At 50.9% G+C, this 24022-nt stretch overlaps 1 protein-coding gene and 1 long non-coding RNA gene across 5 annotated transcripts; one reads left to right on the top strand and one right to left on the bottom strand.

Annotated features, from left to right (window-relative positions):
• The first annotated feature begins 134 nt into the window (after positions 1–134).
• ZSWIM9 (zinc finger SWIM-type containing 9) lies at positions 135–22800 on the top strand. 4 transcript variants are annotated; one of them, XM_043436126.1, is made up of 4 exons: positions 135–249; positions 1358–1633; positions 9417–9729; positions 20208–22800. In XM_043436126.1, exons 2-4 carry the CDS (start codon positions 1368–1370, stop codon positions 22392–22394), a joined length of 2766 nt encoding a protein of 921 aa, XP_043292061.1. In that variant the 5' UTR covers positions 135–249; positions 1358–1367; the 3' UTR covers positions 22395–22800. The 4 variants fall into 4 exon arrangements, with proteins under 4 accessions (XP_043292061.1, XP_043292060.1, XP_043292059.1 ...); XM_043436125.1 differs by having other exon boundaries at positions 151–253; XM_043436124.1 differs by lacking the exon at positions 135–249 and adding an exon at positions 482–686.
• On the bottom strand, positions 662–1383 carry LOC122420728. Its single transcript, XR_006263364.1, has 3 exons — positions 1245–1383; positions 955–1095; positions 662–767 (listed from the first exon to the last, which is right to left on the bottom strand). It is a non-coding gene; the product is annotated as an uncharacterized LOC122420728 (long non-coding RNA).
• Positions 22801–24022: the final 1222 nt, after the last annotated feature.

Here is a 24022-nt window from a genome sequence, read left to right on the forward strand (position 1 = left end):
GACGTGAGACTCCCTGGAAAGGGAATGAAATGGGGCGAGCCCTCCCGCAGAGCACGCTGGGAAACAGCCCCGAGCCACTGTTGCTCTGGATTGAGGAGTGACCAGCGGGAAAACGGAGACTCGGTGGGAGCCGCCGCGCGAGGCACGGCGGGAAGAGAGGCGGGAGGCCGCGCGGGGCATCCCGGGAGCAAGGGCCGGGCCGGGCCGCGGCGCGGGGCATTGTGGGAGGTGGACGCCGCTCCGGGGCGGGTAGGTGAGTGGGGAGGGGCGGGAAGGGTGCACATCTGGGGGAGGGGAGAGGCACAGCTGGGTGGGACAGCCGGGATGGGAGGTGCCGCGGCTGGCAGGGCTGGGAGGGGTTGTGGAGCCTGGAGCCGGCTGGGAGTGGCTCCAAGAGTGGGGGAGGCGCAGCTGGACGTGGGGGAGCATCTGAGGCGATGCAGCCCGTCTAACGACAACGGGCCACGTCTAGGGCGAGGACGCGAATCTGGGGGAGGATAATAGCTGGACGTGGGAGGAGGGGGCCACAGCTGGGCCGCGCAGTTCTTCTGGACAGATGGGGACCGCAGATGAATATTGGTGACACTTTTGAGAATTGGCCATAAGTGAATGGGGCACACACCTGTATGCGAAGGGGCCATACTCGATGTGGGGAGGACGTCTGGATACGAGAGCATCTCTTGGAAGTAGGGGCACAGCTGCATGTGGCAACCCATGGGGGCCCCATCTGGGAGAGGGGCAACAGCCGCCTAGTATCTGAGACACATCTGGGGAGGAGAGAGCCACAGGTGCATGAAGAATAAGACTGGGGATGAGCGATCCATGACTGGAGGTGCGGAGCACATCCGGAGATCGAGCAACTTTAGATGGGCGGGGGGGGGGGGGGGCGGTGCTCGCAGCTGGATGTGGGTTACAGCCCCCGTATAGGCACATGAAAGTGGGCGTTCTAGTTACCGCTAAGTGCAGAAGGCACATCCGGAAGGGGAGGAAATCCTACTCGGAAGCTGGGAACACATTCGGGAAGGGGTCCACAACTGAGTTTTAAGAGTCATATTTTGGGAGAGGGACCGCAACTGTAGTAGGGATCACGTACGTCTATGAAGGAGGAGACCAGAACTGGAGTTAAAAGATCAGCCTGGCAGGTTCCAACTGTCCCAGGAATATAGCTGGGCGTGGGAGGAGGCCAAAGACGGGCTGGAGATTAACGGGTACACCCCGCTCCCCGCCCCCGCCCCCGGTCCCACCTGGAGAGAGGCGTCAGCTCTGAAGAGGCAGGCGGAGACTGGAGCAAGCGGGAGACCTCCTAGGGAGAGGATGGATCTGATATCCAGGTGTTCTCCCCACCTCTCCCACCCAGGCGCCCCAGGATGGAGCCTCCACCCGGCACAGCGGCGGGGCAGGAGGAGCAGGAGCTGCGGGAGAGGGCCTTCTTCTCGTGGGCCGAGTTCAGTCGCTTCTTCGACGCGTGGTGCCAGCAGCGGCTGGCACTCTTCTTCGTCAAGAGCTCCATGCACCTGGCGCGCTGCCGCTGGGCCAGCGCGCCCCCGCTCTACACGCTCATCGACGTGCTCAAGTACAGCTACGTGCGGCTGGTGTGCAAGGACGTGCGCGCGCCCAGCCGGCCCGCCGTGGGGTGCGTGAGCCGGGCTGGGGGCTGGCGGGGGCGGCGGGGGGGGGGGGGTGTGTGCGTCCTGGGGGAGGGGGAAGCAGCGAGCCCGCACCCGGGAGACCGGGAGGGGAGAGATGTCAACTGAAACCGCTAAATACACCTTGAACAGAGACTAAGAGGGTCAAGGAGGGAAGTTTCCTGAGACAGAAGCAGTTTGCTAGAGGGATGGAGAGCCACTTGCAAAGTGTGGCCTCCACTTAGAGATTTTATTAGAGACCCGTGGAGAGGCACAGAGCGAGACAGACACACACACCCAAGGGACATTAAAAAAGAAAATTCCAAAAACATGGAGACATGGCGCCAAAGACACCAGCCAGCCAGAAAAACAGATGAGAGCCAGATTTAGGACACCTACGAAGAGGCTAGCTGCAGAGAAAGCCACAGGACAAAAATAGCCAAAAAAAAAAAAAAATCCATGCATTCAGTAAATGCAGGGCCAGGTCCCCTGCCAGGAGGTAGGGATATTTCACTTGGGGGAGGTGGGGAGTTTAGCAAGACAGACAAATTCCCAGCCCTTCTGCTTTCAAAAGGGAGACAAGACTGACATGATATGAACGAGCTCACGGATAATAGTTCCCTCTAACTGTAATGCTTCAGAGGGCTTGAGGAATCCAAGAGGGCTAGGAGGCACAACCAAGTGGCCAGGGGTATTTTAACTGACCCTAATTTTAAACCCTGCACATTCCCCATACAGTCTTGGGTTTCCACCTTCCCTTGTGACTCGGGAGGAGGCTGACCTTGTTCCCTTGTGGCAGACAGCCACCCCAATCAGACGGGCTCTGGCACTCAGGTTTGCCCCAGACCCCACCACTCTCTGCCACCTCCTCCTTTGCCACTTCCTTCGTCTGTCTGGCCCCTGCCCGTGTATGAGTTGGAGAGACCCTTGGATGGGGAGCCAGGGACAGAGGGGCTCGCTTAAGAACACAAGCTCTGCCTGTAGACTGCTTGAGACCGGCTCTACCACTTCCTGGGTGGGTCTCTTTGGGCGGCGAACTTGACATCTCCAAGCCTCAGTTTTCTCATCTATGGAGAGGGCTGTTGTAAGGTTACCGTGAACAGGAAGGCGGCTTTCCAGTGCCTGGAACACGGGGCAGCTCAATACATAAGAACTGTTATAGCAGTCACATGCACAGAGCCGGAAGCCGGCAGCCTGGGGCCCCCCACGGCTCCACTGCTCATCAGCCCGTGATGTTGAGCTTGTGACATCCCCTTTCTGGGCCTCAGTTACCTCCCTGGGAAAATGGGAGAAGTAATATATTAATGGGCTTCCCAGTTGACTCAGTGGTAAAGAATCCACCTGCAATGCAAGGGATACAGGAGACGGTGGTTCGATCCCTGGGTCAGGAAGATGCCCTGGAAGAAAGCAGGGCAGCCCACTCCAGTATTCTTGCCTGGAGAATCCCATGGACAGAGGAGCCTGGAGGGCTGGAGTCCATAGGGTCACAAAGAGTCGAAGATGACTGGAGCAACTTGGCACGCATACACACACGCTAGTATTGATCAATAGGTTTTGTGAGGATTCAGTGAGCAAATAGATTGAGATCATTCAGCCCAGGTGATTGCTTAGTAACTACAGTTCTCATTCAGAGTTTATTAAGTTTTTATTGTGAGGATTACAATTCTCAGTAGCTTCAGTTCAGTTCAGTCGCTCAGTTGTGTCCGACTCTTTGCGACCCCATGAATCGCAGCACGCCAGGCCTCCCTGTCCATCACCAACTCCTGGAGTCCACCCAAACCTATGTCCATTGTGTCGGTGATGCCATCCAACCATCTCATCCTCTGTCGTCCCCTTCTCCTCCTGCCCTCAATTTTTCCCAGCATCAGGGTCTTTTCAGTAGCTTACCCACTGCTTATTCTAGAAACAGACTTGGAGAGCTAGAAGCAGAACAGCATCAAACACTCATTATCACCCGGACACCTAGAACATGAGAGCTCGTTGGGAGCTCAGGCCCAATCTGGAATCGCTCCTTGTTTTTGTTTTTTCTCTTCGTTAATAGAACCCAATTCAAAGCAACAGACACTAAGCCCCTACCGTATTCATGCTCTTCACAGGGCATGTGGAACCCAGAGAGCTGATGTCTGCCCTTGAGCAGCTCAGGAATCTAATAGAGGAGACAAAGGCCACCACCCCCAAGAAATGGCCCAAAGTAATGAGAAAGATGGGCTTCCCTAGTGGCTGAGTGGTGAAAAATCTGCCTGCCAATGCAGAGACGCAGTTTCCATCCCTGGATCAGGAAGACCCCCTGGGGAAGGAAATGGCAACCCACTCTAGTATTCTTGCCTGGAGAATCCCATGGACAGAGGAGCCTGGGGGGCTATAGTCCATGCGATCGTAAAAGAGTTGGACACAACTTAGCGACCAAACAAAATGCCACAACAACAACAACAAAAAAAAAAGAGAAAGATGGAGGAGGATAAAAGAGAAATGATCAGCTCTACCGAGAGCTCCCAGGGTAGATCCGGAAGGCTTCCTGGAAGAGGTGACCAGTAGGTGGTATTTTCTCTATATGTTTGTGTTATGTATGTTTGTGACTTAACAAACACATGGCACATACTACATGGAGGCACTGTCCCTCTACACATTTCAGAGGAACCCAGGGGGCAGGAGGGATGGGAGGGAGTGACAGAGCAGCAAGGGAGCAAGGACCGTGCCTTGGGCTTGGGCCGGGTGACTGGGAGGACAGTGGGATGGTCCCAGGATGCAGAGCCTGGGAATGGAGGTGGTTGATGAAGTGGCTGAGGACATGGGGGCCCATCACTTCTGAGCCCCTCTATTCCCTCCAGCTGCTCAGGCAGGGCCTGTCCAGTTTCCATGGACTGAGGACAGTGTCTGGGGATTTAGTTCATGAGAAAGGACCGGAGACATGGCTGGAATGGTGTCAGGCCCAGACCTGCAGAGCTGAGTCTAAGAGCTGGGACTTCATCCTGGTGCTTCTTGGGGCTGTGAGCAGGGTCAGCTCTGGGAATAGGAAGACCCTCTGGGGCCTGATAGGGGATGGACTAGAGGTGGGAAACCAGAGGCCAGAGAGGCAGCTGGGGCTGAGACCATCTTTCTAGCCCATCCTTTCCTGGAGGTTGCACACTGACCCCCAAATCACCATTGGTGTATCTCCCCCAGCTCTCACAGCACTCCCCACTTTAGAACAGAACTCCCAACCTTTCCCAACACACACCAGCCTTTGAAAACACAAAGATCTTGAGAACCTGAAATATCCAGAACTGTGTGAGTGGAATGCACAACACAGCAGTGGTACTTTTTTTGACGGCAAGACTTGCAGGATCTTAGTTCCCCAACCAGGGATGGAACCTGCACCCTGGGCAGCAAAAGTGCAGAGTCCTAACCACTGAACCACCAGGGAAGTCCTAGGAAGGGTACTTTTAGAAGAAAAAAAGATGTTTGAAAATAGCAGCTACTTTTTAATTAACTGTTCATTAGATGTCAGCCCCCTTTGTCACCATATATTTTAATCATCTCACTGAATCCTCAACGACCCTGCAAGGTCAGTATGATTATTAGCCTCTATTTCCAGATGAGAAAACTGAGGCACAGAGAGGTTAAAAGACTTTCCCAAAATAACACAGCTGCTAAGAGGGAAAACCAAAATTTAGACCCACACAACTTGACCACAAAACCCAGGCTTTTAATTACCATCCTATCTCCCTCTTTTTCCTCTCATCTTTATTTCAATCATGGATCATTAATGTGAGAGTTGAGTGTGCTGACACCCTAAGGATATTTTGGTCCTAGGCATCTTGCATTTGTTCATTTCATCGAGTTTTGTTTTGAGCATCTACTATATGCAGGGTGTATGTGTTTTAGGTGCTGTGATTTCAGTGGGGAGCATTCATTACAGATGCGCATCAATCAAATCATCATGCCAATATTGTGATGGAATCTGCCCAGGGATGGTCAGGGAGGGCTTCCTGGAGGAAGTGATGCTGGCTCTGAGTTGTGAAGGATGAGTAGGAGTTATTTAGATGAAAAGAAGGGAGAAGGATGTTACATGAAGAGGGAAAGAACTTATGGTAGGTTGGTTGCAATGGAAATGGCGGGGGGGGGGGTGGTGGTGAATGGTTTGGAGAGTTTAGAAGGTGTGATAGGCAGGACTTGGTGGTGGATGATTTTGGTGGGATGAGTAATCAGTGGTGTACCTGGGGTTCAGACAGTGGCATACAGTCATTCACTCATATATTACTGAGCACCTCCCAGGGGCCAGAGCCTTTCTAGGAGTTGAGGATCCAGCAGTAGACAAAACAGACTAAAATTCCTGCCCATGTGGAGCTGACAGTGAGAGGGGCTCATGATATTATTCCGCCAGTTAGATGGAGAGAAGTGGCATGTTGAGGCTGCCATAGACCATTGTGTGATATACTGGGACCCCATAGAGGGCACGTGCCATTCTCTGGTACATCCATTCTTCTGGATGCATGGCTTCCCCCGGAGTTGGGGCTTGTTCTAGGGGCTGAAACACCCAGGCCCAAAGAGGTCAGACCAGAGAGAAAGTCCATGAGTTTTCCTAGACAAATGTACTGGGTAGAACCCCATGAACTTGTCACTTGTTTAGATTAGAAATGGCTGCATGTTGGAAATTCTTTGAGTTTCATCAGTTACCACCATGGTGACTCCACTGTGCTGTGCTTAGTCGCTCAGTCATGTCTGACTCTTTGCGACCCCGTGGCCTGTAGCCCACCAGCCTCCTCTGTCCATGGGGATTCTCCAGGCAAGAATACTGGGATGGGTTGACATGCCCTTCTGCAGAGGATCTTTGCAACCCAGGGATCAAACCCAGGTCTCCCACATTGCAGGCAGATTCTTCACCATCTGAGCCACCAGGGAAGCCCATCAGGGAGGCTTCACATCTATATTTTATTTAGAATGATTTGTACACTGAAGATTTTTCCAAATTTGCATTCTTTCTGTTACTTTAAGTTAGGCAAAAAGTCTCAAATGCTTTTTGTGGATTTTTAAAATCTCTTAAACTCTTGGGTTTTGCTTTGTGCATAGAGGGGAAAAAAGAATTGTCTCCGATTTAACAGAGACAATTCCAAGTATTTAGACTGGAGGTTTCTCAGGTTGATCCTGAGAAGGATCACCCTCCTCAAGGACTGTTTAGAAAGAACGTGGGAACATTTAGGGGTTGGGGTGTGCTACTGGCATTTACCACCCAGGAGCCTTCTTAACTCTACCAGACCCCAGATGGTCTATGTTAGAAGGGTTGGCAGACTAGGAGCCCTGGGGCCAAATGCAACCTGCAGCTCATCCTTGTAAATAAAGTTTTATTGACACACAGACACACCCATTCAGTTACATATCATCCATGGCTGTGTCTATGGTACAACAACAGGACCTGTACGTTTGCTGACCCCTGCTCTATAAACGTGAAATCTACCAAAAATGCCAGTCTCACCTCCCCATGGAGAAACACGGCCCCCACTTTTGGACAACAGATGTCAATTTAAATATTATCAGAGAAATACACTCTGATTTTCTTTTTCTTTTTTTTTGGTACCCTGATTTTCTTTTCCCTTATTCTCTTCTGTTTTTCACCGTGCCGGATGGCATTCCCTAAGTTGATGCCAGGTGCCAGAATGGGCCATGCCCTGCAGTTTGAAAACTTCTGTCTGAGATGGGCTTTTCCTCACGCACATAGAGATGTGTAAGGGAGTGTTAGCTCACGTGTTGTCTGTAAGAAGGGAGAACTGGGGACAACCTAACAGTTGGCATAGTTGTAGAGTGGAATATTAGGCAGCAAATAATGAAAGAGAAAAGTCGTGGAGAGCTAATGAGTGAGAAAGCTACGAAAGGTTATACAGAGTGTGATGCTTGTATTAGTTTCTAGTTGCTGCTGTAACAAATTACCACAGGCATAGTGGCTTACCACACACATCATACAGACGCGTGATCTTACACTGCTGAAGGTCAGAAGTCCAACACGGGTCTCAGTGGGCTAAATCAAGTTGTCTGCAGGGTTGTGTTTCTTCGGGAGGCTGCAGGAGAGAATCTGTTTCGTTGCCTTTTCCAGCTTCTAGAGCTCACCCCCATTCCTTGGTTTGCAGCCTCTTCCTCCCTTTTCAAAGCCAACAGCATAGCATCTTTCAATCGTTCTCTGACTTTGATGCTCCTCTTTCCTTTTTCCCCTTATTTAAGGACCCTTGTGATTCCACTGGGCCCGTCTGGATAACCTAGTATCATCTCCTCATCTCAAATCCGAATTTAATCATATGTGCAAAGTCTGTTTGCCCTATACAATAACATTTGCACAGCTCCTTCGACTAAGATGTGACTATCCTTGTGGGCACGTGTGCGTGCAAAGTTGCTTCAGCTGTGTCTGACTCTTTGCAACCCTATGGACCACAGCCCACCAGGCTCCTCTGTCCATGGAATTTCCCAAGCAAGAATACTGGGGTGGGTTGCCATTTCCTTCTCCAGGGGATCTTCCCGACCCAGGGATCAAACCTGTGTGTCCTGCATTGCAGACAGACTCTTTACCACTGAGCCAACAGGGAGCCTATGTTATATATAGTAGTGTGTATACTTTAATCCCAAACTTCTAAGTTACCCCACCCCCTTCCCACTTCCCCTTTGGTAACCATAAGTTTGTTTGAGTCTGTTTTGTGAATAAGCTTGTGTCATTTTTTTCAGTTCCATGTATAAGCAGTGTTGTATATTTGTCTTTGACTTAACGTCAGTATAGTAGTCTCTAAGTGCATTCATATTGCTGCAAATGGCATTATTTTATTTTTATGGCTGAGTAATAGTCCACCATATCTGTATCTACATCTATATATAATATAGATGTCTCATCGTCAAGTTTTATGTTCCTTTGATACCTAATCAGTTTAAGCACCTTTTCATGTATACAGAGTTTTAAAACCTAGTAACACACTTTTCATTGCTTATGAATACATAAAATCACATGGGGGAATGCTCAGTACCCCCCTTTGGGGAGTACTACCTCTGGGGACAGAAGGATGGAGGGGATTTTGTTAGGACAGAGTTCACAGAAGGCCTCAGCTTGCAATGTTATTGCTAAGTCAGAAGCGGATACAGGAGTATATGAAATGTTGTATTTCTTCAAATTGATTAAGGTAAGTAAAATAAACCATGCATTCACTTTTAATAGAGCTAGGGGTGGTGCATACAGAATTCTAGCAAACATACAGCCCTCCCCCATGTTCCAGACACTGTTTTCCAATACTTTCCAGGTAGCAACTCTTTTAATCCTCCCAACAACCCTATGAGAAATGTATGATGATTGTTACCTCCCTTTTAAGAGGAAACTGAGGCCGGGAGACCTGAGGCAACCTGCCCAAGGTCACATAGCCGGCATATTCTTAAGGCCCTCTACTCTTCTCTATGCTCAAAACAATTCTTTTTAAAACAATTTTATTGAAAGATAGTTGATTAAGTGCTGTGTCAGTTTCATGTGTGTAGCAAAGAGATTCAGTTAAGACATATATTCTTTTTTTTAAGATTCTTTTCCATTGTGGGTTATGACAGGGTATTGAGTATAGGTCCCGGCACTATAAGGTAGGTCCTTGTTGGTTATCTAGTTTATATATAGTAGTGTATTTATTTTATTTTAGTACTGTGTATGTTTTAATCCGGAACTCATAATGAATGGATCCGTCCCCCACCTTGAAACAATCCTTACTGTTAAAAACTAAGAATAAAGGAGAGAGAGAGAAGGCAGAAGAGGGCGGGCAGCGGGGTGATGTGACTGGCGCCGTGATCCTTCTTCCGCAGGCCCCCCCAGCCTGGCTGCCCGGCCTTCATCATCGTCAAGCTGAGCCCGCTGCGGGACCGCCTCGTGGTGACGGAGTGTCAGCTGACCCACTCGCACCCGGCCTGCCCGCTCGAGTTCGCCTACTACTTCCGCCCGGGCCACCTGCTGGCCAACGCCTGCCTGCCCGTGCGCACCACCAACAAGATCTCCAAGCAGTTCGTGGCCCCGGCCGACGTGCGCCGCCTGCTCTCCTACTGCAAAGGCCGCGACCACGGCGTCCTGGACGCCCTGCACGTGCTCGAAGGGCTCTTCCGCACCGACCCCGAGGCCAAGGTGGGGTCTCGCGAGAGGCAGGCGGGAGGCGGGGGAGAGCCACGCCCAAGTCTCGCGGGTCTTTCATTCATTCATCCATCCATCCTCCCATTCATTCATTCTTGTCTTCCTTTCATTCATTCCTTTCCGCATTCATTCAGCACTCATGGAGGCATGCGATGGGGGTGAGAGGCGGCCGCCAGCAGGACACACACAGTCCCTCAGAGAACTCATCCTCTAGGATCGCGCCCTGCAGTAGGACTTTGCGGGGCTGTGGAGAGAGAGACAGAAAGAGAAAGAACCTACGCACACATGGGAGAGAGAGAGAGCCCTTTGGCTCCTCTTTTTATCTGTTTTTTTTCTTCCCCCTGGGCCTCCCCTATGCAAATTGGGCTTGGGCAGGAGCGCTGTTCTACCTGAAGTCCTCACTCCGGTCCTTGGACCTTCCTTTGACCTTCCTCTGTTCTATTTTCGCGGGCTTTTCCCTTCCTTGTCTTTTAGCCACCGCCATTTTGGACTCCTTTTCCCTATTCTAACTACCTAACAAAGATGAATGGGGGTTGCGGGGGTTGGGGGAGAATCGTAAAGGAGAATAGGGCAAGGGTGTGGACAGGGACCATTGTAAGGGGGCTATTTTAATGTGAATGGTCACAGAAGGCCTCTATGAGGACATGATGGTGAAGCTGAGGAGACAGACTGGAGGGAGGGGACCCCCACCCCCACCACCATTCTGTCTTCAGAAGGAAGCGGGTTCCAGGCAGAGGGAACAGTCATTGCAGCGGCTCTGATGCTGGGGGGAGATCCAGGTGCTGGAGGAACGGTGAGAATACTGCTCCTCAGTGAGGAATCTCTCTGCTGCTTTGATCCGACTTCAAAGCCAGGGAGGACTTGAAGGGAAAGAAAGAAGGAAGGGAGGGAGAAAAGAAGGGAGGAAAGAAGATTGGTTTCTTCTTTCTCCTTCTGGCTGTGCTTTTCTTTCATGCATGGAAGAGGTCCCAACTCAGGATAAAGATGAGGTGTGAACCTGTTACCAAATCCAAGCTCACTCTGCTTGCTGCACGAGAGGCCAATAAATCCAAGGGACGAGGTGTTGAAGGAAGGACTATGACTTTATGCCGAAAGCCAGCTAACCGAGAAGAAGGCAGACTAATGTCTCAAAATAACCATCTTCTTAGTTACCAGGAGGAAGCCAGTTCTGACTCCATGTTGGAAACTGTTTCTTTGACTTGCTTTTATTATTATAACCATACTCAATGGCTTGCCTGGAGGACCCTGCCCCTCTGCTTGGCTGTAAACTAAAGTGCCTTTGTTCAGCTCCTGGAGAGATAGTTTGTCCCTGCCCACCTGTGAATAGAAGAGATTAACACACCTCTTCTGAAGGTTGGACATTCCCTTGGAGGTGTTTTGCAAGACTGAAGACCCTTTCACTTTACTTCCCCACTGCATCTCCCTCTCTATTCTGCCTTTTGACTTTAGTTCCTCATTGCCTCTTTCTCTCCGATCTATAAAACAACCTGGCGTCCAGACCCCAATAAGATGATTATTTTGAGGTGCTAACCTGCCATCTTCTCGGTCTTCCGGCTCCCCGATTAAAGTCTCTTCCTTGCCTCAACACCTCACCTCATCTCTCGGATTCATTGGCCTATTGTGCAGCAAGCAGAGCGAGCTTGGACTCAGTAACATTCTCAGGGCCTGGATGTTCTTTTATGGATAGGAGATGGAGGGAGGTGAGGAGACAAGTTTAAAAGACCATTTAATTCTTGAAAATACCTCCTAGAATGGCAAGTCTCAGGCAAGAGAATGTTAGTTTTTTACAGTCTTTCATAGGTAGGTAGGGGCAGGTTATCTCCCTGTGAGCTAAACAAAGGCACTTTAGCTTAAGGGTCAGACCAAGGAGACAGGGTTCTCTGAGGCAGGCCATCATGTATGATTGTAACAAACAACAAAAACAGCAAAAAAAAGAAAAAACAAAACCGAGGGTTAAAGCCATAGAAACAGCAAGGAGTCAAAATTAACCCTTCCCAGTAATAAACCCACTCTCTAGAAGCAAGTCCAAGCACTCTTCCCATCCCCACCTCATGCCCAGTAACAAGCCTTCTTTCACACCCAGCCCTCTGTCCACACACAATATTGATAATTTCACTAACGTTTATCAGGGATTTACTATGTGCCGGGCACTACCCTAAGTGCTTTATAAATTGTAATTTGTTTAAAATCTCACCAGCACACGACAAGGAAGGAGTTCACTGTCCTCATTTTCATTTTGCAAATGAGGAAACTGAGGCACAGAGGGGGCAAGTAATTGGCCGGAGGTCACACAGCTCACTTAGCGACAGAGCTGGACTTCAGACCCACTGTCTGGATCCAAGGACATACTCTTTACCACTCTGTATATCCCTCAGTTTAGAACTGAGGTTCCCGCCCCTCCTTGTCAGTTCCAGCTCTTGCCTGGAAACACCCTGTGTAGGGTCACCCCTGCAAGAAGCAGCATGTTCATATTGGAAAGAGTTCAAAGTCAGAGGGTCATCCTTTTAGCTCCCAGTTTGGAGGCTGTCATGAAATCCAGCCTAAACTGAGGTTGGTCCTGGGTCTGTGACTTGCCCTGCCTTAATTTTTTCAATTGAAGTGTAGTTGATTGACAGTGTTGTGTTAGTTTCAGGTATGCAGCAAAGTGATTCTGTTATGCATACATATAGCTGTTCTTTTTCCTTATAGGTTGTTACAAAATGTTGAGTTTAGTTCCCTGTGCTATACTCAACTTTGGTGCTTATCTCTTTTATATATAATAATGTGTATATGTTTCTGGAGGAGAGCATGGCAAACCACTCCAGTATTCCTACCTGGAGAATCCCATGGACAGAGGAGCCTGGCGGGCTACCGTCCATGGTGTCACACTGAGTCGGACACAACTGAGCGACTAAGCACAGCACAGCACGGTGTGTGTATGTTCATCCCAAACTCTTAGTTTATCCCTCCCCCTGCCTTTCCCCTTTGGTAACCATAAGTCTTTTTGCTTCTAAGTCTTTGAGTTTATGTCTGTTTTGTGAATAAGTTCGTTTGTATGCTTTTTTCAGATTCCACATATAAGCATTATCATAGATGTTTGTCTTTCTCTGTCTGGCTTACTTCACTTAGGATGATAATCTCTAGGTCCATGTATGATGCTACAAATGGCATTACCTCCTTCTTTTTCATGGCTGAGTAATATTCCATTGTGCACACGTGTGTGTGTGTGTGTGTGCGCGCGTGTGTGCGTGTGTGTGTGTGTGTGTGTATGCTAAGTCGCTTTGTCATCTCTGACTCTTTCCCACCCTATGGACTGTAGCCCATTAGGCTCCTCTGTCCATGGGATTCTCTAGGCAAGAATACTGGAGTGGGTTACTGTGCCCTCCTCCAGGGGATCTTCCCAACCCAGGTATTGAACCTGGGTATATTATGTCTACTTACATTGGCAGGCAGGTTCTTTACCACTAATGCCACCTAGGAAGCCCATTTTATATATATATGTAAATATATATATATATATATATATATACACACACACACACACATATATATGTATATATACACACACACCACATCTTCTTTATCCATTGATCTTCTGTCCATGGACATTTAGGTTGCTTCCATGTCTTGGCTCTTGTGAATAATGCTGTTGTGATCATGAGGGTGCATGTATCACTTCAAATTAATAGTTTTCTTTGGATATATGCCCAGGAGTGGGATTGCAGGATTATATGTTGACTTGCCTTAATACTTTTGAAAGAAATGAAGAAGTTCTAGAAAACCAAGACACGGACTAGTGAAAGGGCTCTTCCTTTTAAAATAAAAATTTAAATACTGGTGTTTTGAATATGTAAAACGTTCACATGGTCCTAAATTCAAAAGGTACGAAGGGTATGTAGTGACAAGTCCCCTTCTCATATCCTGTCCCTCAGGGCTCCTCCTCAGAGGCTGCTGGAGTATTCAGTGGCTTATCCATCATTTGTATCTTTCTGTTTTATAGCCCAGTGCTGTCCAGCAGAACTTTCTGTGATGCTACAAATGATTTGTGTCTTGCTGTCCAGTAGGCTAGCTTATGTGGCTATTGAGTGCTTGAAATATCGAAATATGGCCAGTCTGACTGAGGAACTGAAGTCTTTTATTTTATTTGGCTGTGCTATGCCAGATTTTTAAGTTGTGACTTGCAGGACCTTAGTTCCCCCACCAAGGAACCAACCCATGCCCCACTGGAGTGAAAGTGTGGAGTTTTAACCTCTGGGCTGCCAGGGAAGTCCCTTGAATTCTTCATTGAATTACATGAATGGAAATTTCAGTAGCCCCATGTGGCTAGTGCCTTCTGCACAGAACGGAACGCACAGCTCTCTGCACAGATAACATTTGCATGTGTTTATTTTTAATCTTTTTTCCCCTCACCCCCTCCCCCAGCAAGGCAGCACATCACACCCACTTTCTTGCATCTTGCTCTGTATGCTAGGACCTGCCAGACGCTAGCATCTTTTGTTCTCCCTCTGGGGCCGTTCAAATCCCCCTGAGAAAACTCCAACCACTTGGCTGGCTGGCAGGTAAAAAAATACAAGCATATAGAGCTGTTTCACCGAGGGTGTCCCAGAGCCCTATCTGAATCTGGGGCTCATGCACCCCCTGGTCTGTGGTTACCCTGATCTCTCACAGCTCAGTCTCAGCCTTTCTGCCTCTTGTTGGCTCCCAAAGCGAATCTTCTCTGTGTCCTGTTTTTTACATCAGGATAGTCATTTGGGGGGTGATATAGTAACAGCTAGAAATTTGCTTTTATTTATGTGGACGTACACTAAAAACGTGATATACATTCTAACTGTACCGTTTCCTGGCTGGGGAACATCCAGTAAGTTGTGAACATAACTTATTAATACATAACCTCTTTGGACCTTGGTTTGTTCATCTGTAGAATGGAGATAATCAAAGATACTATTTCATAGGGTTTGGGGGCTTGGTTTAGGGTCTGGTGGCTCAGACCATAAAGAATCTGCCTGCAATGTGGGAGAGCTCGGTTCAATCCCTGGGTCAGGAAGATTCCCCTGGAGAAGGGAATGGCTGCCCACTCCAGTGTTCTTGCCTGGAGAATTCCATGGACAGAGGAGCCTGGCGGGCTACAGCCCATGGGGTCACAAAGAGTCGGACATGAGTGAGCGACTAACACTTTCATAGGGTTTAGGGTTCTTGTTTTTGTAGTTGTGTGTGTGTGTATAAGGAACAGAGCCCAGAAAGTTGGAAACTCTATATGATATGGCTATTTAGCTATTATTTGTATTCCTTCATTTTGGGGGGGACAGTCTGGACACTGTCCTCATGGTGTTCTGTTTTTCTGTACATGTGAAAAGGGAGGCTGTATGCCTGAATATAGGAAGATGTGTGGGTGGGGAGTGTGAGGTGGCGTGGTTTCCGATATTCACATCACATTCTGATGTGGAATCTGGTCTATGGATGCTGCATCCCAGGGCCGCCGACCTGTGTGTCTGAGACAGTACCCACGCTCATTCTCACCCTCCCAGCTGCTCCTCCCCCGGCCACTCCACCCCGGCTGTGCCCTACCATCCACTGTGCACCTCACCCTGGAAGCCTGGGAGGCAGGGCCGATCACTTTTGTGAAGGGTCTAGTGGTCAGAAGCACGGACCCGGGCCAAGTGCCTGAGTTCAAATCCCAGCTCTGCTGCTTACTACCTGTGTGACCCCAGACAAGCAACCGAACCACTCTGTGCCTCAGTTTCCCCGTGTGAAAAACAGGATGGGAATAATGGGCCCTGTTGTTCAGGATTGTTGTGGCAGTTGAAAAAGTTAATTTCTCAGAACTGTGGGGTTAGTTCTTCCCAGCATTTTGCACGTGTGCTAAATCGCCTCTCTTCAGTCGCGTCCGACTCTTTGCCACCCCATGGACTGTGGCCCGCCAGGCTTCACTGTCCGTGGGATTCTCCAGGCAAGAACACTGAAGTGGGTTGCCGTGGACTCCTCCAGGGCATCTTCTCAACCCGGTGATCAAACTGATGTTTCTTACATCTCTGGCATTGGCAGGCAGTTCTTTACCACGAGCGCCACCTGGGAAGCCCTTTGCGCCATTTGCTATTATCTTATTCTTTTTCCCAAGGAGAAAAAGATAAGAACTTACTTAATACAAGGGAAACATGTAAGGTTGTTCTGGGTTTCTTTTAACCCATTGTATCTATTAATATTTTCTTTTCATTTCTGTTTTGTAATTGAAGTATAGTTGATTGGCAGTGTGATTCAGTTGTACACGCATGTACATTCTTTTTTCCATTATTTTCCATTATGGTTTGTCTCAGGATACTGAATATAGTTTCCTGTGCTATACAGTGCTGTGGTTAGTCACTCAGTCGTGTCTGACTCTTTGCGACCCCATGGACTGTAGCCCACCAGGCTCCTCTGTCCATGGGGATTCTCCAGACAAGAATACTGGAGTGGGTTGCCATGCCCTCCTCCAGGGGATCTTCCCAACCCAGGTCTCCTGCATTACAGGAGGATTCTTTACCGTCTGAGCCACCCAGAAAGCCCGTGCTATACAGTAGAACCTTGTTTTTATCCTTTCTTTTTCTTTTTTTGAGACATAATTGACATATAACATTCTGTTAGTTTCAGGTGTACAACATAAGGGTTTTTCTTTTATCTTTACTTATTTTTATTTATTTACTTGACTGTGTCTGGTCTTAGCTGTGGCATGCAAGATCTTCCATTGGGAACAATGATTCTCTAGTTGTGGTGCCCAGACTCCAGAGCGTGTTGGGCTCAGAAGTTTTGGCGCCGGGCTTATTTGCTCCACGACATGTGGGATCTTAGTTCCCCAATCAGGGATCGAACCCGCATCCCCTGCACTGCAAGGTGGGTTCTTAACCCCTGAACCACCAGGGAAGTCCCCATAAGGGTTTGGATATTTGTATATATTGTGAAATGATCGCCTCAGTAAGTCTAGTTAGCATCCGACGACTTTTATCTTTACATTGGTTTCTACACCAGCTCCATCAAATAGGATTTTCTGTGTTGATGGAAATGTCCCGTCTGCCCTGACCCACAGAGTAGACATTAACCTCACATGGCCGTTAAGCAGTGAAATATGACTGGTGTGACTGAGCAAGTGAATTTTTACATCTTTTTAAATCTTCATTTAAATGTAAATTGCTACTCTATTGAACAGAGCTGTCCTAGATGGAAACATCTGCTAATATAAATTAAATCATAAAGTAATTGTAGATATAAAAATTAATGGTGGTTGAAAAAGTGACTGTGGTGCTGTAACTGGTTCAGTGGTAAGCTGACTAGGCTTTTCCATAAAATGTATCGAATGCCTCTGCTCCTTAAGATGCTGAATGTATAATCTTAGGGTGGAGAAGACAATTTCTGTGTTCTTTTTGGACTCCACTAGGCTTTTTTTTAATTGAAATTTTTGTTGTTGTTATTGTTTTGGTGTTGTTTTTTTCTTTTCCTTTGAATGTGGAGAACTGTGCATTGCTTTTTAACCCATTTTGAGGGATGAGGTCAGATTATGGCAGAATAGTTTGTGGAGAGATCTATGCTTAAACTATATTCCAATCCCGGTTCTTCAGCTATGGGTCAGCTCTGCAGGGCCTGGCCGAAACAGCCTAGCTGCCTGCTTGGTAGAAGGGACCTAAGCTCATTGCCACTAATCTGCCTACCCCATTAAGTGACTTTCATGCAAAAATAATGAGGCCAGAATGGCTGAGGCCAAGGCAGATGAGAGGGACAGGAGATGAGGTCCAAGGACCCAATCATTCAGCCAGAGAGCTGTGGGCTGAACTCTGGATTTGACTATCATCCATGCTTAAAGACCAGGTGTGATCGGAATTTCTGGGAAAGGTTTTCAAGCAGGGGAGGGCGTGATCTGATCTTGAAAATGCCCCCTGGCAGCTCTGTGGGGTACTGGGAGAGACAGGGAGCCCAGGTGGAAATGGCTACAACAATCCAGGTGAGAGATGGTGATGGCTCTGACCAGTGGCCACAGGAATGGGGAAAAGGGGTCAGATTCTGGACTCATTTTGAAGGTTGCTGCTAGAATTTGGGGATGGGTTGAATTTTTTAAAATATATTTATTTGCCTGCTTCAGGTCTTGGTTGCGGCATGCAGAAGAATTTTTAGTTGCATCATATGAACTCTTAGTTGCAGGACGTGGGATCTAGTTCCCTGACCAGGGATTGGACCCGTGGCCCCTGCATTGGGAGTGAGGAGTCTTAGCCACTGGGCCCCTAGGGAAGTCCCCAGGGGATGAATTGCATCTGGAGGGTGAAGAAACAGAGGAGCTAAGAGTCAGTCTTGAGTGCTGGGGACTAAGCTATAAAGTGGAGATGGATTCGAAACTAGGATTCAAAACCAGCATTCCCTGAACTTCCACTCCAGAGATGTGGCCAGTGGCGATCACTATACACTCATGCATTCATTCCCTCACTCACTAGGGGTGTATTGAGCTGTGGCTCAGGCCAGGTGCCATTCAAAGCACCAAGGACTGCAAAAGTGAAATGAAGCAGTATCCTTGTGAGGCTGACATCCTAGGGAGGACAAACAGGCAATAAGAGAAACAGCAAATAAAAATGTAACATGCTTTAGGGGGGTAAGTGCCATGGCTATAAGTGGCTAGAGAGAGATGGGTGTCTGCTTACATGGGGTGGTCAGAGAAGACCTTTGTGAGCACCTGGTCTTTAAGCATGGATGATAGTTGTGATAATAACAAACACTTCCAAAGCACTTACTGGTTATTGAGTGAGTATTGTTGAATAATAGTGATGTTATTTGTCAGTGCTGCATGCGTGCATGCTCAGTCGCTAAGTCGTGTCCGACACTTTTCGACCCCATGGACTACTGGCCGGTCTCCTCTATCCATGGGATTTCCCAGGAAAGAATACTGGAGTGAGTTGCCATTTCCTTCTCCAGTGGATCTTCCTGATTCAGGAATTGAACCCGGGTCTCCTGCATTGGCAGGAGGATTCTTTACCACTGAGCCACCAGGGGAACCCGTTTGTGCCCTGCGATGTTCTAAATACTTCCATTCATTTCATCTGCCCAATCACACTCTCATCATCATCATTTGCAAATGATAGCGGTCAGGGAAGTGGTCAGAAGAAACACACAGCCAGGAAGTGGGGGCTCTAGGGTCTCAGCTCAGGCCATCTAGCTCCAGATGCTATGCTAAACCTGACTATCCATGCACGAAGGAATGACTCCTCATTTCCCAGAAGGGGGAATTGGGAAACAAGGAGGAAGCTGAGGCACGGAGAGCCTAAGTCACAAGGTTAGAAAGTGGTGGTGCAGGGACTCAAAGCCAGGCAAACTGGCTCCACAGTCTATGCCCTTGAGTTCTAGACCAGTGGCTCTCAGACTTGAGCATGGCTGGGAGCCCCAGGTGCATGCGTGCTCAGTTGCTTCTTCCTGTCCGACGCTTTGTAACCCCACCAAGTCTACAGTCTAACCCCGACTGTAGCCCACCAAGCTCCTCTGTCCATGGGATTCTCCAGGCAAGAATACTGGAGTGGGTTGCCATGCCCTCCTCTAGGGGATCTTCCCAACCCAGGGATCCAACCCATGTGTCCTGCCTTGCAGGCAGATTCTTATACCACTGAGCCACCAGGGAAGCCCTGGGGACCCTGGGAGAGTTTGTCAAGGCAGATTGCTGGGCCCCTCCCCCTGAACTTCTGACTCAGCAGGGCTGCAGAGGGCCTGGGAATATGCATTTTTGTCAAGGAACCAATAGGTGATGCTGATGCTGCTGGTCTAGGACTTAACACTTTGAGAACCACTACCCTAGACTGCCTTTGAGTGTAGGAAGGAATGACTACCCACTTTCTAGTAGGGGGAACTGAGGTTCAGAGATGCTGTCTAGTGGGCAAAAACCACACAGCTCTTAGATGGTAATGCCAGCATCGCAAATCCAGGCAATCTGGCCTGCGAGCTCAGTGTCTCAATTGTGTCCTGTTCTGTGTGACCCCATGGACTGTAGCCTGCCAGGCTCCTCTGTCCATGGAATTTTCCAGGCAAGAGTGCTGGAGTGGCTTGTCATTTCCTACTCCAGGGGCTCTTCCCCATCCAGGGAATGAACCCCCATCTCTTGCGTTTCCTGCACTGGCAAGTGGATTCTTTACCATGGCTCCACCTGGGAAGGCCCCGGACAATCTGGAGTCTGGGTTTTAAATAATTCTCCTGCACTGCCTCCTCCTGGTCAAATGGATAAATGCAGGCACTAATGAATGAATGCTTGGATAGCATCACAGACTCAATGGACATGAATTTGAGCAAACTCCGGCAAATAGTGAAGGACAGAGAAGCCTGGAGTGCTACAGTTCATGGGGTCGCAAAGAATGGGACACGACTTGGCCACTGAACAAGAACAGCAACAATGAATTAATGAATGGAGTCCCAGTTCCCGCCGAGGGGGAAATAGTGGGCAGGGCGACGACCCCTGCGCCTCTTGACAGCTCTCCCCGCCTCTCCGCTGCCGCCCGCAGGTGAAGCTGGTGTTCGTGGAGGACCAGGCGGTGGTGGAGACCGTGTTCTTCCTGACGTCACGCACCCGGGCGCTGCTGCGGCGCTTTCCACGCATGCTTCTGGTGGACCGGCTGCCGGGGCTGCAGGGCGCGCTGGATCTGCTGGCGGTGCTGTGCGTGGACGGCGCGGGCCGAGCGCGTCAGGCCGCCTGCTGCGTGGCGCGCCCGGGCACGCCGAGCCTGCTGCGCTTCGCGCTGGCCTCGCTGCTGCAGAGCGCGCCCGACGTCAAGGGCCGCGTGCGCTGCCTGACTGCCGGGCCCGAGGTGGCGGCGCAGCTGCCCGCCGTGCGCCAGCTGCTGCCCGGTGCGCGCGTCCAGATCTGCAGGGCGCAGGGCCTGGAGACGCTCTTCAGCAAGGCGCAGGAGCTGGGCGGCGCCGGCCGCGAGGACCCGGGCCTGTGGCCCCGCCTGTGTCGCCTGGCGGGCGCGTCGTCCCCCGCCGCCTATGCCGAGGCCCTGGCCGAGCTGCGCGCCCACGGCCCGGCCGCCTTCGTCGATTACTTTGAGCGCAACTGGGCGCCACGCCGGGACATGTGGGTGCGCTTCCGCGCCTTCGAAGCGGCCCGCGATCTGGACGCGTGCGCCCTGGTGCGCGGCCACCGCCGGCGTTTGCTGCGCCGCTTGAGCCCCTCGCGCAGCGTGGCGCAGTGCCTGCGCGATCTAGTGGCCATGCAGTGGGCCGACGCCGCTGGGGAGGCGGCGCCCGACGTCTCCGATGATGGGGGCCCATGGCTGGAGGGGGAGCCAGGGAGGGGAGCCCAGGTGGAGAACCAGAGGTTGAAGGGCCTGGAAACCGGAGACTGGGTAGGGGCGCGGAAGGAGGGAAGTTTTTGGAGAGAAGCCCAGTTGGAGAAGGAGTGGGCCCGAGGGCTGGAGACCAGAGACCGGGGAGGGGCTCAGGTGGAAAGTGAGAAGGGGAGAGGGTTGCAAATCCGAGACTGGAGAGGGGTCCAGTTGGAAAACCAGGTGAGAGGGCTAGAGGGGAGTGTCTGGAGAGGGTCCCAGTTGGAGAAGGAGCGCTTGAGAGCGCCCGAGATCAGAGACTGGAGGGGGGGCCCGTTGGAGAGTGAGAAAGATTGGGGACTGGAAAGTTATATCTGGAGGGGGGCCCAGGTGGACGACCAGAGGTTGAGGGGACTGGAAGGGTATACCTGGAGGCTGGCACAGCTGGAGGATCGAAGGGTTAGGGTGCTGGAGACCGCAGACGGGAGGGGGACCCAGTTTGATTGCGAGAGGGCCAGGAGTCATGATGGGAGCTCCTGGAGGGGGCCCAAGTTGCACGATGAACGGCTAAGTGGCCTGAAAACCAGGGACTGGAAGGGGCCGCATTTGGAAGCTGAGAAGGAGAGGGGGCTGGAGGTAAAAAACTGGAGAGGGGTCCCTGTGGAGAAGGCCCTGGAACTGGTCCCTGAGAATGGAGACCCCAGGGGGCCCCAGTGGGGAGATGGGAGGCAGAGAGGGCCAGAGACTAGAGAAGAGGGAGGAGCGAGGTTGGGTGTCAAAAGAAGAAGGGGCCTGGAGGATGTAGTTCTGATCCAGCTGGGGGACCCAAGGGTGGCGGGCCTGGAGAATGGAGAGGGAGGGGGTGCCCAGGCTGGGAGCCCCAGGAGCAGAGGTGGGCAGGGCAGGGAGTGTGGGGACCCAGGAGGGGGCTGTTTAGGGCTGGGGGATGGAGTCACATGCAGCACCCCAGGGGGGACCGTGTCAGAGGGTGACCCAGAGCGGGCAGCGAGAAGAAGGACGTACCCGGCCCCTGGGGAGAGCTTGCAGGAAGGAAGTGGAGGAGAAGGCCCAAGGGAACCAAAGAGGCCGTGCTGCCCCTCAGGGGATGAGGAGGTGGACTGGGAGCCGCTGGCCAAGTTCCGAGCAGCCTGCGGGCCAGAACTGGCGGAGCTGGTGGCCGAAGAGCTGGCCTTTGCCAGGCAGCACGGGACCCGCGGTTTCCACTGGACCGGGACTGGCTTCGCCCTGCAGGACGGCACCTCGGACTTCTTCCTGGACGGAGCGCTGACGCGCTGCACCTGCTCCATCCACGCCGCGCGCCGCCTGCCCTGCCGCCACGTGTTCGCCGCGCGCCTCCTCACAGGGGCAGCCTTATTCCACATGGACCTGCTCAGGGATTGTTGGGGGAGGGCCCCCGAGCCCTGAGCCCGCCGGCCCCTGCCCGTGACCCTCCACGGTGGGGGCGGGAGGGCACGCTTCGATCCCAAAGATAACAGGGCTGCGGCCAAGAGGGCCACCCCATTCTGTCCCCGGCCACCTCCTGGGGTACCCAGGGACCCCATCCTGGCAGCTGGCCTCTCTGGATCCGAGGGGGAGCCGACAGTGTGGTCTCTGAGGTCCCTCCCGTGGCAGATGGTGGTGGCCAAGGGATTCTCCTTCGGAGAGGAAAGTCGGGGTGAGACAGTGTAGACAGGGTCAGGTCGGGACAGGAGAAGGAAGGGGATAGAGCTGGGGGAGGGGAGGACACCAGGATGTGGGGAGAGTCTGGCAGGAGGAGGGAGAAAAGCAAAGGGGAATGAAGGAGAGGGGAGGGGAGGCAGGACAAAGGAGACACAGACACGGAGGAGCGAGGACAAGGAAAGAGGCAGAAAGGAGGAAGAAATGGAGACAAGCAGGAGGAGGGTGGGGGAGGGGCAGAGGAGATGCGGATGAAGCAGAGGGAAGGGGAAAAGGAACCGGCAAAAGAAAGGAAGGGGAGAAAAGAAACGGGAGGGGGTTGATTTGGGGATTTCTCTGAGGCCTGGAGTCTTGGATCGCCTTCGCCTACTGGTTAGTCATTCCAGGAAGAGGCAGAATAAGAGGGGGGGCTCTGGGGGTCTGATGGGATGGGCTGGGGGCTCTCCAGCGGGGCAGGGGAACCGTCTGGACTCTGGCGCTTCAAGATTGGAATAAAACAGTACTATTTTGGTTTTTGTGCTGAGTTCTTGGCTTGTTGGGGGTGGGTGGGAGGCCCAGGCCCAGACGACAGTTGAAAAGGTTCAGCATTCCTCGATTTTTTTTTTCTATCAACAGGCCCTACAGGGGCTTGACGGAATGTGGGGACCCAAAATGAATACATCTCCATGGCAGCTCAGGCCCCATCCTCCCTTGCCTGGACCAGTAGGCCGTGGGGACAGCTTGCCATCTGTGGATGCTTTGCTCCAATGACTAGTCCATGCCAATCTCAACCACTGCCAGTGATTGGTTTAAGGGCATTGCCATTGGGGCATCTGGCCTGATCCAGGCCAGTGGGTCTGCTTAGGGCAGGAGACTTCTAAAAGTTCTCTCAATCCTAAGGAGAAGCCCCAGAATGCAATAGTTAGGCCTAGAGCTGCTTGCAAGCCTCCTAATAAAATGTGAGAATGAAGGATGTCATTGAGGACGACAGAGCTAAGAGAGGAAGAAAATCTGGGGAATCCCCTGGTAGTTCAGTGGTTAGGACTCTGCACTCTCACTACTGAGGGCCCGGGTTCAATCCCTGGTCAGGGATCTAAAATCCCGTAAACTGCGTGGCCAAAAGGAAAGAAAGAAAGAAAAAAAACACCTGTATCTGGAGTCTGCCTACTGGGGAGCTTCCTAAGTAAGATAAAGATAAGTTAATACTTAATGGCACTTGGAGTTGGGGTTTCTGTTATTGTAGGTGGTGTGGGGGACTGAATTCTCCTGCAGGTGATACAAATCCAAGCAGAAATAGCTCAGCACTCTTCAAAATTTATGAATGGATGAATCACCAGTCAGTCTGAAATGGGGCCCAATATTTTATTATTGTTGTCGTTTAGTCGCTAAGTCGTGTC

The sequence above is a fragment of the Cervus canadensis genome, chromosome 18 (assembly GCF_019320065.1).
Source record: "Cervus canadensis isolate Bull #8, Minnesota chromosome 18, ASM1932006v1, whole genome shotgun sequence".
Classification (NCBI taxonomy): domain Eukaryota; kingdom Metazoa; phylum Chordata; class Mammalia; order Artiodactyla; family Cervidae; genus Cervus; species Cervus canadensis.